This window comes from Silurus aristotelis (genome assembly GCF_946808225.1).
Source record: "Silurus aristotelis genome assembly, chromosome: 4".
Classification (NCBI taxonomy): Eukaryota; Metazoa; Chordata; class Actinopteri; order Siluriformes; family Siluridae; genus Silurus; species Silurus aristotelis.
Genome location: NC_139577.1, coordinates 11,111,729 through 11,127,639, shown reverse-complemented (window position 1 = coordinate 11,127,639; position 15,911 = coordinate 11,111,729). Strand labels below are relative to the sequence as shown.

General features: G+C 40.2%; 1 protein-coding gene across 8 annotated transcripts in view; it reads left to right on the top strand.

Moving 5' to 3' along the window:
• The window catches only part of qkib (QKI, KH domain containing, RNA binding b), a 76,099-nt gene extending 65,643 nt beyond the window's left edge, over nucleotides 1–10,456 (top strand). The window contains exons 5-8 of one of the 8 annotated variants that reach the window (XR_014533285.1): nucleotides 935–1,022; nucleotides 1,551–1,856; nucleotides 2,729–4,507; nucleotides 4,574–7,448. Coding sequence is in view for 7 of the 8 variants with exons in the window: in XM_083540069.1 (XP_083396195.1) it covers nucleotides 935–1,022; nucleotides 1,551–1,856; nucleotides 2,729–2,832 (498 nt within the window). In the remaining variant the exon portion in view is untranslated. Of the gene's footprint in view, nucleotides 1–934; nucleotides 1,023–1,550; nucleotides 1,857–2,728; nucleotides 7,449–8,131 lie in introns of those variants that run through there. The other 7 variants (XM_083540072.1, XM_083540070.1, XM_083540075.1 and 4 more) reach the window with 7 other exon arrangements.
• The last annotated feature ends 5,455 nt before the right edge of the window (nucleotides 10,457–15,911 follow it).

The window sequence follows — 15,911 nt, the reverse complement described above, 5'->3', positions numbered from 1 at the left end:
AACTCAGAAGTGTGTGTGTGTGTTTGGGTGAGAAAGAGTGGGGTGGGTTCGTTGTATTTTCCAATTTAATGTTTGCTTTTCACATCATTCCATCTTGTATCCTTTATGTTATCACAGTCTCGGGGTTTGTTCATTAGCAATGCGTTACTGAGTTGCTCTCATTTACAGATTTATTTCCCCCATGTTAGTTTTCCTTGTTGGCTGTAGATTGTTTGTCTTGTTGTAATGAGTTGTAATAAAATGCATTAATGAGGTTGTAGAACCTCACGTTTGTGAAGAACGACTCAAAAGACAGGCGGACTTTGAGTTTCAGGTCTCATTTTATTTTCCCAACTAGCGCTGTTTAGTGTGCTTTCAACAACTCAATGAAAAAAGATAAATAAAACAGTCTTATATTTTTCGGTGCTTTTGCCTCAATAAAATTAAACAACACTTTCCAAGTTCTTGCTCTGGATTTATGTGTTTTATGTGATCTCTGTCCATGCTTCCCCTTTCTGTGGTTCACAGCATTTTTCCTTTAAACTACAAACAAAGCACACCTAAGTAAACTCACAGTGAACAGTCACAGGTAAGAGTCATCATGCGTTCGATCCATCACATCTCTGTCTGCAGCTGGTGCTTGACCACGCTCAACCTGCCATAGAGTTGTATAATTTATCCGTCAAAATGCGCCAGCGCTGTTTAAAATAACTGATTGTGAACCCGTCACGCTCTTGATTATATTCCAGTCATTCCATGGACAATGATCTAGTATCTCATCTTGATGGATGGAGGATTCCAAATCATTCTGGGTCATGCTTTCCAGAACTCTTGCTTGTGTTTACATTCAATCTTCTGAGCTGTATTACTACTGATTTCCCATCTAAAATGTGTGTGTGTGTGTGTGTGTGTGTGTGGCTGTAATTTAATTGTCACTCCTTTGTGTTTTTGCCAGGCTGAGGGAGAAGACAGTCTGAAGAAGATGCAGTTGATGGAACTGGCCATTCTAAACGGCACCTACAGGGATGCCAACATTAAATCACGTAAGGACCTCCTCTTCTCTCTACGGGGATTTATTTCTAACACAGGGTTTTTTTTTTTTTTTAACAACAATGCCAGCATTGTAAAAGGCCTGTATGATCCCAGCTTTCACTAATGCCCAACACTGCACTCTCAGATAACCCTGATTCTCAGATAAGAGCACTCAACAAAGCTCACTCGTTTGATTTGAAATTGCCAGAGAGCTGTGCGAATGCAAAAGCTTGCAAACACTCAAAAAAGAGGTATGCTATAAAAAAAAGTCACTGAACATTGCATTTTTGGCTCTTTGCTATGCTGCTTTTGCAAATGCTGCTGTTGAAGTGCCACCCTTGAGGAGTTGTAATGCTGTAGCTGTGGCACAGGTAAAAATGAATTGGTTTCCTCCTCCCTGAAACTAACTGAAGTCTGGCTGCTCATGCTGGCATGCTTTATGTGCCATGTATAGCTCATGGCTAACACTAACTCTTGTTTTGTCTCTCCTTTTTCTTCTCTCTTTTCCTCAACCTCTACATTCCCTCCGTTCACTGCAGCTGCCCTTGCCTTCTCTCTTGCAGCGAGTGCCCAGGCCCCTCGCATCATCAGCGGACCAGCACCAGTGTTGCCCCAGGCCACCCTGCGCACTCCAGCACCTGCTGGCCCCACCATCATGCCACTAATTCGGCAGATCCAGACTGTCATGCCCAACGGCTCGGCCCACGCCCATGCTGCCGCCACCCTGGTGCCTCCTGGACCGGAGTCAGCTGGCCTGATTTATGCCACGCCCTATGATTACCCATACACACTGGCACCAGCCACGTCCATCCTTGAGTACCCCATCGACTCCAGTGGCGTGTTAGGTAAGCACACCTGTGAGTGCCCTAGCATGCCACCCCATCAACACCCATTTGGGCAGTGGAGCGCAGCACCTACCTTACTCCTGCGTCACTCTTCTTAAAACCCAACCTCCCCACACCCCCAATTTCCTCTGCAAATATTGCCTGTCAATATAGACGAGCTTTCTATATTTACTGCCGACCTTATCCACCCATTTCCCATCACTTTAAAATGATCAGTAATAAAACAAAACCCGTCCCTTTTTACTCAGTTTATGTTAGTCATAATTCAGTGCAAAAAATAACGTATATTAAAGAAATGTGGCATAAATGTTTGGGCTGCTAAGTGCTCTTTTGGCTTAATATGAATTATAAGAGAGGGACCTTGTTTGCTTTTCACCCTTACTCTTTCTCCCTCCCTCCCTCCTCTTTCACACGCTCCCTCTCTCTCTTCCTTACTCTAAAAGGCCCTGTCCACCAGCTCTATGGCTTCATTAAGGCACTTGAGAAAAGCCGATTATGAGTATCAAGTTACAAACAGCATCCTGCCAGTTTAACACAGGCTGCTCCCAGAGGCACAGAGTTAAGTTGAGAAATGACAAAAAAGAAAAGTTCATCCGTGAGGCAAGATCAGCGTGTCCAATGAGATGAGCCAGAAACAAGGTTTAATCTCTGTATAGTAAAGCAGCCCTTTTTTCTTCCGAGATCAAGCTGACTGCTTCAATTGTTCTAAGCCCAGTACAGTAGTGCTATAGAGACCTGATTAAAGTAGTATTGGTGTTTTGGTTTGATCATGAAGGCACTTCAGTGATACAGCGAAGGAGGTGAGGAATGTTGTGGAGGGAGGAGAGTGGACGATTTCATCCATGTCTTCTCTCTTGTGTACACCTATACAGCATCCTCAAAGGCCGAAGAGCTGCCGCTGTACCTGGGCTTTCAGACCTGTCACTTTCCCATCACTGTGCAGCGTGCAGAACCAGCCGGTCGGCCTCCTTTTTAAAGCAGACCCACTCCCCTCATCCCCGTTTTCTGACCTTCACTCACCCTATACACACCTTTCGACACCCTCACCCACCCCCAGCAAACACTCATCTTATTGGACTGACTGGAAAGCACCCCCCCTGTTCCAGGAGCCTCTGCTCCCCAGCCATTCACTGTTTGTCTTGTCTGCAACCTGAAGCCTGTTTTTGTTTTTTTGTTTTTTATTTAATGTCATGTGTTGAAACTGTGTGTACCATAATGAGGGGAAAAAAAAAAGCACTGAGCCCCAAACTGCTGCAAACCCTCTCTGGATGCTCTCCCTCTTGGCACGGGTGCACCAGGTGAGGTGACATGAAGACGGTGAGGGGACAGTGGGGGTCAGACAAAGAGGCTGTTTTGTGAGTCATTCTTTGAAATGGTGGGATTATTCTAAAAGTCAGACCTGTTCCAGTTCTACAGTTCTACTCGCTCAGCTGTTTGATGGTGTTCTGTGGCAATGAGTTCCAAGGAGTAAAATAAAAAAATATATATATATAGAGAGAGAGTGGTAGTCCCTGACTCATGATGGAGAGACGTTCTGATGACCCCATTGTAAATTGAAAATATCGTAAGTCAAAAAGTCTTAAAAAATAGTGATCAGTATTGGGTAATATACTGTCATTTGTTACTAATTTAACAAATTAGAGTACATAATTTAGCAAAAAACAGAGCAATTTACACCTCTGCAATGTATAAACTTAACAGTAAATATAAATGTGTCATTGGGTGGACGGAGCAGGACGCTCTCTGTTTTAGTGTCCGGTGACGGAGATAAAAAGAAGAGAAACAAGAGCTAAAATTGTGCTTTGAAACATCAGTAACAAAAAAAAGGCGCTCTAACACAGAGACAATTGAACTCTGTCGACCGGTGATATCAGAGTAATGCATATCACAAGGCGGGAGATGTGTATATTCTGGCAGGCTCCCAATGTATCATACAAAAATTAAAAATGGAACGCTTAAATTTATATTTTACAATTGCTCCGTTCCGTATCACTATTTATAGTGATAATATCATCTTAAGATCAAAACATTGTAAGTCGAACCATCTGAACTCAGGGACTACCTGCACAAATATATATATGTATGTATGTATGTATGTCTAAAAAAATATAGCCTTATGCATGCAGTGACCAAATCCATCATCTCTGCTTCTCCAAGGTCTAGGGCACAGACTGCCCTACAATGGCTTTGGTGACGTGTGGAATTGTAGTGTGTGTGTGTGGGTGTGGGTGTGTGTGTGTGGGTGTGTGTGTGTGTGTGTGTGTGTGTGTGTGTGTGTGTGTGTGTGTGTGTGTGTGTTGCTTCTTGAGAACAGACACTCCTGGCACTAATTTCACATTCCCTTCCGTTTATTCTTTAGGTGTGGCTTTCCCCACGAAAGGCTAAAAGTGCTTTCGAAGGATCCTTACTGAGCCCCTCATCCGATCTGAGTGTTAACACACATGCGCTTTCGTTTCACAGCGGCCTTGTTATTTCTTGAGTGGTAATGAATCAAGAACTCAAGCCTAGCAGTCAGTAGTCAGTCGGATATAATGTATTACTGTTTTGTTTACACTGGCCACCCCTCTGCCCAAAGAGGCTCAATATTCTATCTGTGCCCAATGCCATATATATATATATGTGTGTGTGTGTGTGTGTGTGTGTGTGTGTGTGTGTGTGTGTGTGTGTGGGTGTGTGTGTGTGTGTGTGTGTGTGTGTGTGTGTGTATAGATAGATAGATAGATAGATAGAGTGTATATGACAGAACTGTTCTACTGACTGCTATGTTTTCTGGTTTTAGGAAAAAAGAGAGTAAATATCAAGGAGATTGCTTTACTAATCACTTAAATCTTTTTTTTTATTACTACTGCACATGTGCCTACGCACTGTCATCTCCTCTGTGCCTTTGCTCAGAGAGTGAGTTTATCAGTATTATATTTAAGTGTAGAACTGGAGAGGTGAACTTCCCTGTTGCTTCAATGCAGGATTTTGTGAATAGTAAAGCTTCATTTGCTCTCTCTCTCTCTCTCTCTCTCTCTCTCTCTCTCTCTCTCTCTCTCTCTCTCTCTCTCTCTCTCTCTCTCTCTCTCTCTCTCTTTTTGTGTGTGTGTGAGAATATACTTGTCACTAATGTCCATCACACTATTCAAGCATGGATCCACCACTTGGAATGAATTTTTTTTTTCCACTTTTGATATGCTATTTTCAAAAATGAACAAGTATTATTTGTGCCTTAACTTGTCTTTTTTTTTTTTTTATTTGCATAATAATTGTTATACATGTTTGGCCACACGGACAAATGAAATCTGTTCATTTTGATCGATTTATTTCATGGGACTTTGTTGATCTAATCTGTGTAATTGGTGATATTATTGCAATCCAAGCAGGTGCAGTGGCAACTAAAGTTCGAAGGCACGAATTGCGAGTCCATCCTTACCAAAGGGTAGTGACCACAGACAGAGGTTAGTTTAGCTCATACGCTTTTGTGTTCATGACGTGTAGTCACTTCCTTTTGGTTCTGGTCCGTTATATTCAGCTTCACCCGAGAAAGAAATCTTTTTTTTTTTTTTTTTATGGTAAACCCTCTAACATTTAGGAGTAAAAACACATACGGAACAAAGATTCTGTGATCGAGATCATTCCATTATTTCGATGACCTTGACATGATGTTAATGACAAATAATGGACTGTTAATTTTTCTAAAGGTGCCATTCAAAATCTAATAACCCAATTGACATTTACTATTTATCTATATTTATATTGCAGGCCCTAGTTCAAAACTGTACCACATTACAGATTTTAACCTGAGAAAAAATCTTCCGCATTTCCTTAATTAAGAAAGCATTATTTCAAAAAAAGAATCTATTCATAGTAGCTAAAAAATCAGCACCTTCTGTAACAGCCTTATCCTGATCACAGAAGAAAACTGGGTGCTAGTTGCGAATCCACTCTTGATGGACACTCTTTCACATACATATTCACACCTGGGGGTGATTGAGTGTAGCCACTGGTAGGAGGAAACCAGAGAACCCAGAGGAAAACCCCCACAAACACAGGAAGAACATGAAACTCAGTAACTAGAGATGAGTCTCTATCGACCTATCAAATTCTAGGGTGAATTGCAGGGATCGATCATTTGATGGACCAGTTCCACATGGATAAGCTCTTGGATGTAATAAACAACCAGATCATTGGGTGTAAAGAGCAGTTACGAGCAATGGGTAGTATTCGTGGAAAAAAATATATATCGATATTGTTTGATTTCACATACAAAAATCTTTAATTCAGTCCAGCAGGGAAACAGACCCTTAAAAATATCTAGATCGTGTTATCAATGCCTGGTTATAGTTTTGCTCTAGGGAGTTGTGGTTTGATTAATATTTTGGGTCATGTGGTACTTCTGCTTGACTGAATGAGAAGGAAGATGTAGTTATTAAGTGCCATTTTAAGCTTCAAGCCCTTTACCAGCTGCAACTACAGCTGGCAAACGGAAAAATAAATAATGTTTCTATATATTTTATCATTATTATCATTTATCATGTATTTCTCATATTCTTTTTTTTTTTTTTTTTTATACTGGGAATGTTTTATATTATGGTACTACTGCTTTCCAGAACATATACTTTTGAGAACCCATTTGCACAGAACTTCAGATTTTACCAGTCTGTGCATTATTACTGGTCTTCAGAGGTCTCACTTTTTCTTTTTTTTTTTTAGTTTAGTTTATTTACTTTTTTATGTCAAACTGTTGATATTTGCCTCATGTGATACAGAGAGGCTATGTGGCACAACTATTATTTTGCACTGAACAAGTCAGAAGCATTCATCTCTTCTGTTCAGCAAAGAACAGACATGTTGGGGGAAAAAAAGAAAAAAAGTGAAAACTACGTCAAACCTCAGATGACAGAACTGAAAAGAGTATTGAATTACATGTGTGATCGAAGCTGCATAGTCTTAAGGTTGACCACTGTTGTGTGAACAGAAATGTCAGATTATAGATGAATTTATGAAGAAAAAGAAAATATTCCACTTGATACATTTTTTTCTTTTTATGTTTTACTGTAAGCATCATTTTATTTTTGTTGTTGTTGGAAAAGAACATAGTATTTACTTGTTGCTTCATTAAAAAAATATATATATAAATATAAAAATATATATAAATATAAAGCAGGAATGTATATGAAATGTCAATTTACTTGCAATTTGAAAAGAAATAGCAGTGATATTATAGAGGGCTATTTGTAGGAAAGGCAAATATGCATAATAGTTGCTTTATAGTACCACCTTAGAGATTTTCCTATATTTTTGGATATATTTTAGGGCTTTATATGAACGACAGGACTTTTCCAGTGTTTATATGCAAAAGCATTTTATATTCCGTGTCCTGTGAATTGTCAATAGTCTGCAAAGCTGAGGGTGACGGCTAAAATTCCCGCAGCGTGTGTTTCCATGGCTATTATGTTATTTAGAGAATTCCGTGTAGTGTTGCTTTGTCATTTAAAAGGCCAAGATTTTTATGTTGTTGTAAATAGAAGTAAAAAAGAAAAAGAAAAAAAAAAAGAAAAAAAAAAACAATTTGGAAAGGCAATAAAAATTTTATTGAATACAACAACACCCAACAACTGTTCTGGCCCTAAATTATTTCAGTGTTCAATGACTTTGTTTTTCCTTGACATTATAATCCATCTTCATCATAACTATCAGCTTGCCGCTTAAACCTCTGAAGAGCTCTAATGCTTAATAGCAGTCGGGTAACAAGAACAATGCATCGGCTGCTCTCTGTAGTCTGTCGTTTTCTCTCATTAGGAACCAAATCTGACCTTTCACTTGACTGCTACTAACCATTAGACATGTTGGGTTCCTTTTTTTTTTTTTATTTCAGGATTTTTTTTTCTCTTTTCATTTCCTCCTTCTTAACATATAACCTATTGGTTCACATCAGCTGCCATCCTGTCTGTAAAATCATGCTCTGATTTTACTGCATTGTATCAACGAAGAACAGTTCTTCCAGCGCTCCCATAGTCAGTCATTACCAGTCCTAAAAACGTTAATTGATGTCATGCCTATCACATTACCAAGCCGGTGATACGTAAGGCATGAATAAAGTAAAGCGTTAAAGGTTCACTCAATTCAAAATCGGGAGCCTAATTTTAATGGGTTTTTATCATATTGTCATCCTGCCTTCACTAGCTGAAACTAATCTCCTCTGTATCTTTTTTCTTTTCCTCCCTCTTTTTGTTGCCCTTCTTTTCCTTTGTTGTTTTTTTTTTTTCATTTCCTTTTCTCTAACCACCCAGCCACCACCGGCAACTAACCCCTGACCTTCTGACTTCTCAACTTCACCCAATGATGACCTGCCCATTGCCTGCCTGCAGATCACTTCTCTGCTCTAAAAAAAAATCACACATCAAATGATTGAACAATAGAAAAAGCATTAAACAGCAATTCACTGCATTGGCAGTGGACACGCAGCGTCTCTGCACCCGATCAGTGGACACGCAGCGAAAGCCCGGAAGACGCCCTCCGGTTCAAAAGGTCTGTCGGAAGCGGAGCGTCCTGCCACCGTAGACCTGCACTGAGTCATTTGTAAGCAATAAGCAATAACAGTTTGCCCACTCTGACCTTGATCCTTTACCCACCAACATTCTCTACAACCCCACAACACATGACATATGATGTTCAGAGCTCCAATGCAAACACTGATGCAGTCTTCAATCAAGAGAGAGAAAGAGAAAAAATGACCCTCATTGGTCTGGCTGTTACCCAGATGTGACGGTGACACATCTGTCTAAATGTATTATGTGATGGTGAGGCATTAGTGCATGCACCTTTCTGTCTCTGTACATTAAGCAGTGTGATCCGGTGGCATCACAACCACCGATTTCTCAAAAAACTGAACGAGGGATCAATGGGAACTCTGACTCGTATATCATTTGATATTTGGCGCATTTACATAGGCAGTGCAAAGCGAATGATGAACACCAAGGGGGCGTTTAACATTTAGCCCAACGAACATTCGAACACTTTTCAGTGGACGAGTATTTCCGAGGATGTATAAGCCATGCTTGCCTATATGCTGTACAAATGTATCAAATTTGTATATAAATGTTAAAAAAAAAAACACCACACACACACACACACACACACACACACACACACACCAAGTCAAAGAACATATGTACAGAAAACCTTTATTATCCTCCAGTTCAGGGGAACAGAAAGTATCTATTTTTACAACTGAATCTTTTATACAATTGTAAAGTAAAAAAAAAAGAGAGAGAAACACTAAACCCTTTATGTGAAAACAATCCCGTTTTCTGTAATTGGATGTAGAAACGGACGACCAAACCAACCCTTTTCGTTCTGCTGACAGGGAGGGTTGAAACTGAAACATTACAAAGTGCCTTATCGTGGTTCTCATGGTTTCTTCAATCCGAATGTGTCATCATTAGTGGCGAATGAGCAGGCCGGCGCTCGGTGCACACCGCTTCCTCTGAGGACAAAGTTTGTTTTTTTTCCCCCTTTCGTTTTAACATAAATTAGTGATTGCTGAAGACGTAATATTTCACTGGACGTACGTCCAAAATCTAGTCGTAATCCCTAAATCCTCTAATAGGAAATGGAAGTTGCCATATGAGCTCTTGGGTTAATTACTATGCTCCGAGAGCACAGAGTAGCGCTCATGCCTCCAGCATCAAACATCTGGATTATTCTTTTAATATTGTAGCCCATCTTCCACCTGTGATCCTTTAATAATCTGTGAACTTTCAAGGTGGATTTTTTTTTCTTTTTCTGCGTTTTCAACTTTAATATCTTAAGTCACTGTGAACAGGTAAACATTGCAATATGACTGCAGTTGCACCGACGTCACCGTGGAAGCCGTGTGCACTGCGCATGCTGGACTGCACCACCGTGTGTGTGGCGTGTGTCCCCCCCATCCCCCAAATCTTTCTTTACTATGCAACGAAATGGCCTCTGATGTCTTGTGGGGGGTCTCTGAGTCATTGAACATGTCTTCCTGTACCATCCACACTTCACTACCACTTTCAGTTTTCAATTCTGCAGTAGCGTGAGCCGTATTATTGTCGTCATGAAGGTGTTGAAGGTATTGAGCCTGCATTTTGGAATAAGATGTACGTCAAAAAGCATTGCTTCTTAGTAGTTTAAGATGATAAAAATGGTTAAATTATATATATATATATATATATATATATATATATATATATATATATATATATATATATATATATATATATATATATATATATATAAAATAAGGGAAAACAGTTTGATAGTACCAATACAGGTTAGATCATCATACTAAATATCGCATGATGTTTCACCCTAGATAGCATTTAAACTATAAATCTGGTTTGTACTCGTTTCTGTTTTTTTTTTCCTTCCAATTTTTATTTCTGTAATTGTTCTTTATTATAGGAGTGAATAAGTGTAATTCCACACATGCAAACATAAAACTGTGTTAGATTCATGCTGTGTGCCCCTACCCAGGTATTGCCTATGAGAAAATATGTACGTCTGTATCAACAGCCATTGTTACGAGTTTCTACCTTATTTTTCTATATTATTTTATATGTATGTAATAAACTACATTCAATGCCTTGTCTCAGTTCCACGTGTATAATAAGAATCCCTATCACCCATCACATGCCCTCTTCCTGGTAGCGCCTGAAGAATGACTTTAGTGGAAGTATGTTCATGTAAATGGAGCTGTGCCAGGAGAGCACTTTCCAAATGAACAGAGTTATATTTTTCCCCTACCAATCACTTGCTGTGACAGGTTTGATCATTAGATTCAAAAGTAGTCTAGTGCACCAGAATTATAAAATATGCCTAATTCTAAAAAGAGCCATATAATTTAATACGTACTGAACACACTGGGCCATATTCAGAGCAACACACATCAGTATTCAGACACAGAATTAACCACACACTTTAGCATTTTCATAGACACTTATGAATTAATGGTTTTGCTGGATGTTGACCAAAAACAACCAAAGTCTTCTATGACCTTCAATTAAAGTCAGTTAAACTTCTTGAACTTCTGTTCAAGTGTGATATTGACACAGAAAGGGAACAGGAGTGTCCAGCATGACTGTCTGGCAAATTCTGGAAAACTGGATATGTTTTTTAAACCACTGTATATATATATATATATATATATATATATATATGAATGCTTAAGCAAATAGGTTATTAAACGATGCAAAGTCCACAATTCTCTATTCATTTTTATTAGTATAGCACTTTAACCAAAACAGCTTTACAGAAATAAACCGATTACAAATATACATTTCAATGTCATAAATTGGTCCCTATACTTTATTCTCTAATGTGCAAGACAGTTGTGATAGTCACAGAAAAGCTACTTGAGATGGTATGAAGAAGAAACCTTTAGAGAAACCAAAATGTCCATTCATTACAGTTCCATCATTGCTGAGGTTATCAGCTGTTCACTGGATGCAAAAACTTTTCATGACATTTGCAGCCCCAAGCCACTGTAGCAGTTTATAATAGTTTATACTGTTTATAATAATTCCAGTCCAAAACTGTCTTTATAGTTGCTGTGTTGACTTTAACTTTCCACAGTAACCTTATGGCTCTTAAGGCTGTTCATGTAAAACCATCCACAGCTGCACCGAGTGGTCTCCAATTGATAAAGCATTGATGTCGATCATTAGATCATGATGTGCACTCAGCTAAAGAAAATTGTAACCATTGCAGATACATTTATGCTTTCTTTTAATAATTAAGACACACACACAGCCTGTGCTTTGGCACCTTGATTTAGTATCATCACATTGTTCTAAATGTGTTTAAGCTAAAGAAAAATGCCTCATGGTATTACTGCTAAGTAAATACATTCAAAGTACATTCTTGATCCTTATTCGAGTGGTGAATGCAGTCAAATAAGCGTGTTTAGATTAATTCAACCTTAGACAAATGCATAGACGAAAATCAGTGTTCATATAAAATTGAGTATCTGGAAGCAATCAATAAAAAATCACTAAACCAGGCAGTGTTTGTTGTTGTTTTTTTTTTTTTCAGGACCTCGTTCTTCTAGGTTCTAACAGTGAATGTGACATTTTCTTATGATTTTTAATTAAAGCAGATCTTCAGCAATAAGGTCTCCGCTACAGAAAAAATACAAATAAATATTTAGTTATTAATTTCATATAAATACATTGATGTCCTTCTTGATAGCAAAAAAAAAAAATCAGACAAAAAACCTACAGTTCACACATGCAGGGCATGATGTCCTTCCCCGCTGATTTACCAGTATGTTACACATCATCAAACTTCTGTAAAATGGAATAATAATCATGATCAGCTCCACCTGCAGCACTGCATTACATGGCATCATAAGCCATAAAATTCAAGCAGACAACAGAGTTCATTTAGTTAAGCAGATGCTCCCAATCTGTGTGGCCTCCATTTGTCTCTCCAGCCCCTCTTCCAGACTTTTCTCTGTGCAACATCCTTCCCGCGTTTGCATCCTCTGCACCATCTTCTTCAAGTCCAAGCATGTGCAGCTGAAATTACCGTGTCTATCACAGGGTTCAAATTGCCTGGGCCTCTGTGCTCCTCTGCTCAGCACTGATAAGGCAGGCCGAGGATCCTGGCGGCTGTTTAGGGGAAGAAATCGCATCTCGAGTCGCCACCGGGTGTTCAGCCATGAAAGTGTTTGTTTGTGCTGGAGAGAAAAAGACCACATGACCAGAGCTGTGGGACATATGGGCTCGCTCGCCTGACTTTACTCCCTCCTTTACTCTCGCTTCCTCTGCTCTCTGCTTCCCTCAGCTGTGTCTACACTTCTGGGCTTTAGGGGGGGTTCAATTATACAGTGAGAGTGAGAGAGAATATTAAGTCTGGAATTGAACTGTGTTGCAGCCGAGATAAGAAATGCACGGTGAAGTAAACTAGTCCACCTTGTAATGAAAGCATCGACCAGTACAGTGGTGTACTGATGCAAAGTGAACTCTGTGAAAAGGGAATGTTTGCTTTTGTCGAAATCATGTCACACCTCGAGCAATCACAGCTCTTTTCCCAAGAGTTTCTCTTTAAGTTGAGTAAGTAAGAAAACAACTCAATTTGAACTTGAACCGAAATAAAATCAGGGTTTTTTTTTTTTTATATCAAGTTAAAAACTCTACTTTCTTAAATCAAGCTTAGTTTATCCGAAACCCTAGAAGATACAGGATACAGTAGAATTAAATACCATCTTAGTCGCCTGGGGATTTCTAAAGTATTCTGCTCATTTAAATGGAAATCAGTCAGGACGAAGAAAAAAGCAAGGATGGATGGACAGAGGAACAAGAGCGAGATCTGAATGAGAGACAAAGATCGGGGTGAGATCAGATTCCCCCTAAATCAGCAAACGTCAGACGCTGCTCTTAAAAGCTCCCTTTCCCTCACACCCACCCACCCACACACACACACATTATCCCGCTCTCGTTATCCTAATGTAATTCAATGCAGTAAGCCCGGGACAAGGGGAGGGGATGGGGCTAATGAGAGGGTAATTGTGCCGCTAGGATGCAGAAAGGAGCCACTAGGATGGGCAGGCTTGAGGAAAAGCGAGCCGATCAGACGGAGTTAAAGTGTCCTCAGAGAGAGTTTAGCAGGAACACAGGGATCACCTTAAGCCATGAGAGGAACACTGCTGACCTTCATGTCTAAACAAGGTGCTCCAGCTCATCTTTCTGGAGACAGAGAGGCGTTCTGCTCTGGAACACTGGATCTGGGGAATTTGGTGAAGTGGTAGCTAGGTGGATCAGATGTTGGACTTCTGATCAGAAGGTTATGAGTTCCAATCCAGCACCACCGGGCTGTCAGTGCTTGGCCCTTGTACATTTTTCACTAACAAAAGCATTCTGTTAGGAATAATAGCATTTTGTAGTAAAATCATAAATATATATATATATATAAAGTAGATACGTTGATGTGTTTTTAATCCATTACCTTCAAAGGTGACAGACGATCATAACAAAATGTCACACAGGGTGCAACATAAAGCTCCACGTCGAAAATCACCACTGACTTCATCGCCTTCATTTCCATAAAAGCTGCGCTGAAGAAGCTCTTCCTGAGAGCAAGCCACAAAATGCAGCACCTGAACTTCACAAAGCGTACTGAATTCAGTGCAATTTGACTTCAACCTTATTTCTATAGATTTCACTAATGGACACCGTGACAAAGCAGCTTTACAGAAATCCAAAAATAGACTTGAAACGATATCTAATGAACCAGAGGTGACAGTGAGAAGAAAAAAAAAAAAAGACTTTCTTTGACAATTTTAGAAAGAAACCTTATGAAGCACTGGACACAAAAGAAATCGATTTATTGATAGAGACTCATAGCATTTTGTACGTTGCTCTGAATGAGGGCGTTTACTAAATGGCGTAAAGGTAGATGTAAATGCAAATGAATCCTCGTGTTCTTCTGTGGGACCGCGTCTATTGTGATTACTAACAAAGAGTGTGATTGCTCTTCCTAAACTGTATACTAATTTTATTTGGTTTTTAAGTATATTGTATTCAAGTGAAGTAATCCTATAAATAATGATCTATCTTCTTTCCAGGACGCATACCCTTACATTTGAGGTGGTAGCTCAGTGGTTAATTGCCATTGGACTCTGGTCTGAAAGGTCATAAGTTCAAATCCTAGCACTACCAAGCTGCAACTGCTGGGACCTTGAGCAAGGCCCTTAACCTTCAATTGCTCAGTTGTAAGGCGCTCTGTATTAGGACATCCATAAATTTCTTCTTCTTCTTCTTCTTTCGGCTTCTCCCATTAGGGGTCGCCACAGCGGATCATTCGTCTCCACACCCCACTGTCCTCTACATCTGCCTCTGTCACACCAACTACCTGCATGTCTTCCTTCACCACATCCATGAACCTCCTTTTTGGTCTTCCTCTTTTCCTCCTTCCTGGTAGCTCCATCCTCAGCATTCTCCTACCGATATAGCCCTTGTCCCTCCTCTGCACATGTCCAAACCATCTCAATCTCGCCTCCCTCACCTTGTCTCCAAAACGTTCTACATGCGTCGTCCCTCTAATAAACTCGTTTCTAATCCTGTCCATCCTCGTCACTCACAACGATAAACCTTAACATCTTCAGCTCTGCTACCTCCAGCTCCACCTCCTGTCTTTTACTCAATGCCACTGTCTCTAACCCATACAACATCGCAGGTCTCACAACAGTCCTATAAACTTTCCCTTTCACTCTTGCAGATACCCTACTATCACAAATCCCTCCTGCCACTTTTCTCCACCACTCCACCCTGCCTGCACTCTTTTCGTCACTTCTTCAACACACTCTCCATTACTTTGCACTGTTGACCCCAGGTACCTAAACTCCTCCACCTTCTCCACCTCTTCTTCCTGCAACCGCACCCCTCCACTGCCCTCCCTCTCATTTACACACATGTACTCTGTCTTACTCCTACTGACTTTCATTCCCCTTCTTTTCAGCGTGTACCTCCACCGCTCCAGGCTCTTCTCAACCTGCTCCCTACTTTCACCACAAATCACAATATCATCCGCAAACATCATAGTACATGGAGACTCCTGTCTGACCTCGTCTGTCAACCTGTCCATCACCACTGCAAACAGGAAAGGGCTTAATGCCGATCCTTGATGCAGTCAACCTTCACCTTGAACCAGTCTGTTGTTCCTACTGCACACTTAACTGCTGTCACACTGTCCTCATACATGTCCTGCACCACCCTCAAATACTTCTCTGAAACACCAGACTTCCTCATACAATACTACAACTCCTCTCTCAGCACCCTGTTGTATGCTTTTATCTAAATCCACAAACACAATGCAACTCCTTCTGACCTTCTCTATACTCCATTAACATTCTCAAAGGAAATAATGCGTCTGTGGTGCTCTTCCTCTGCATGAAACCATACTGTTGCTAACAGATGGTCACCTCTTCTCTCAGCCTGGCTTCCACTACTCTCTCCCATAACTTCATGGTGTGACTGATCAACTTAATTCCCCTGTAGTTACTGAAGGTCTGCACATCTCCCTTATTCTTAAAGATCACACTCC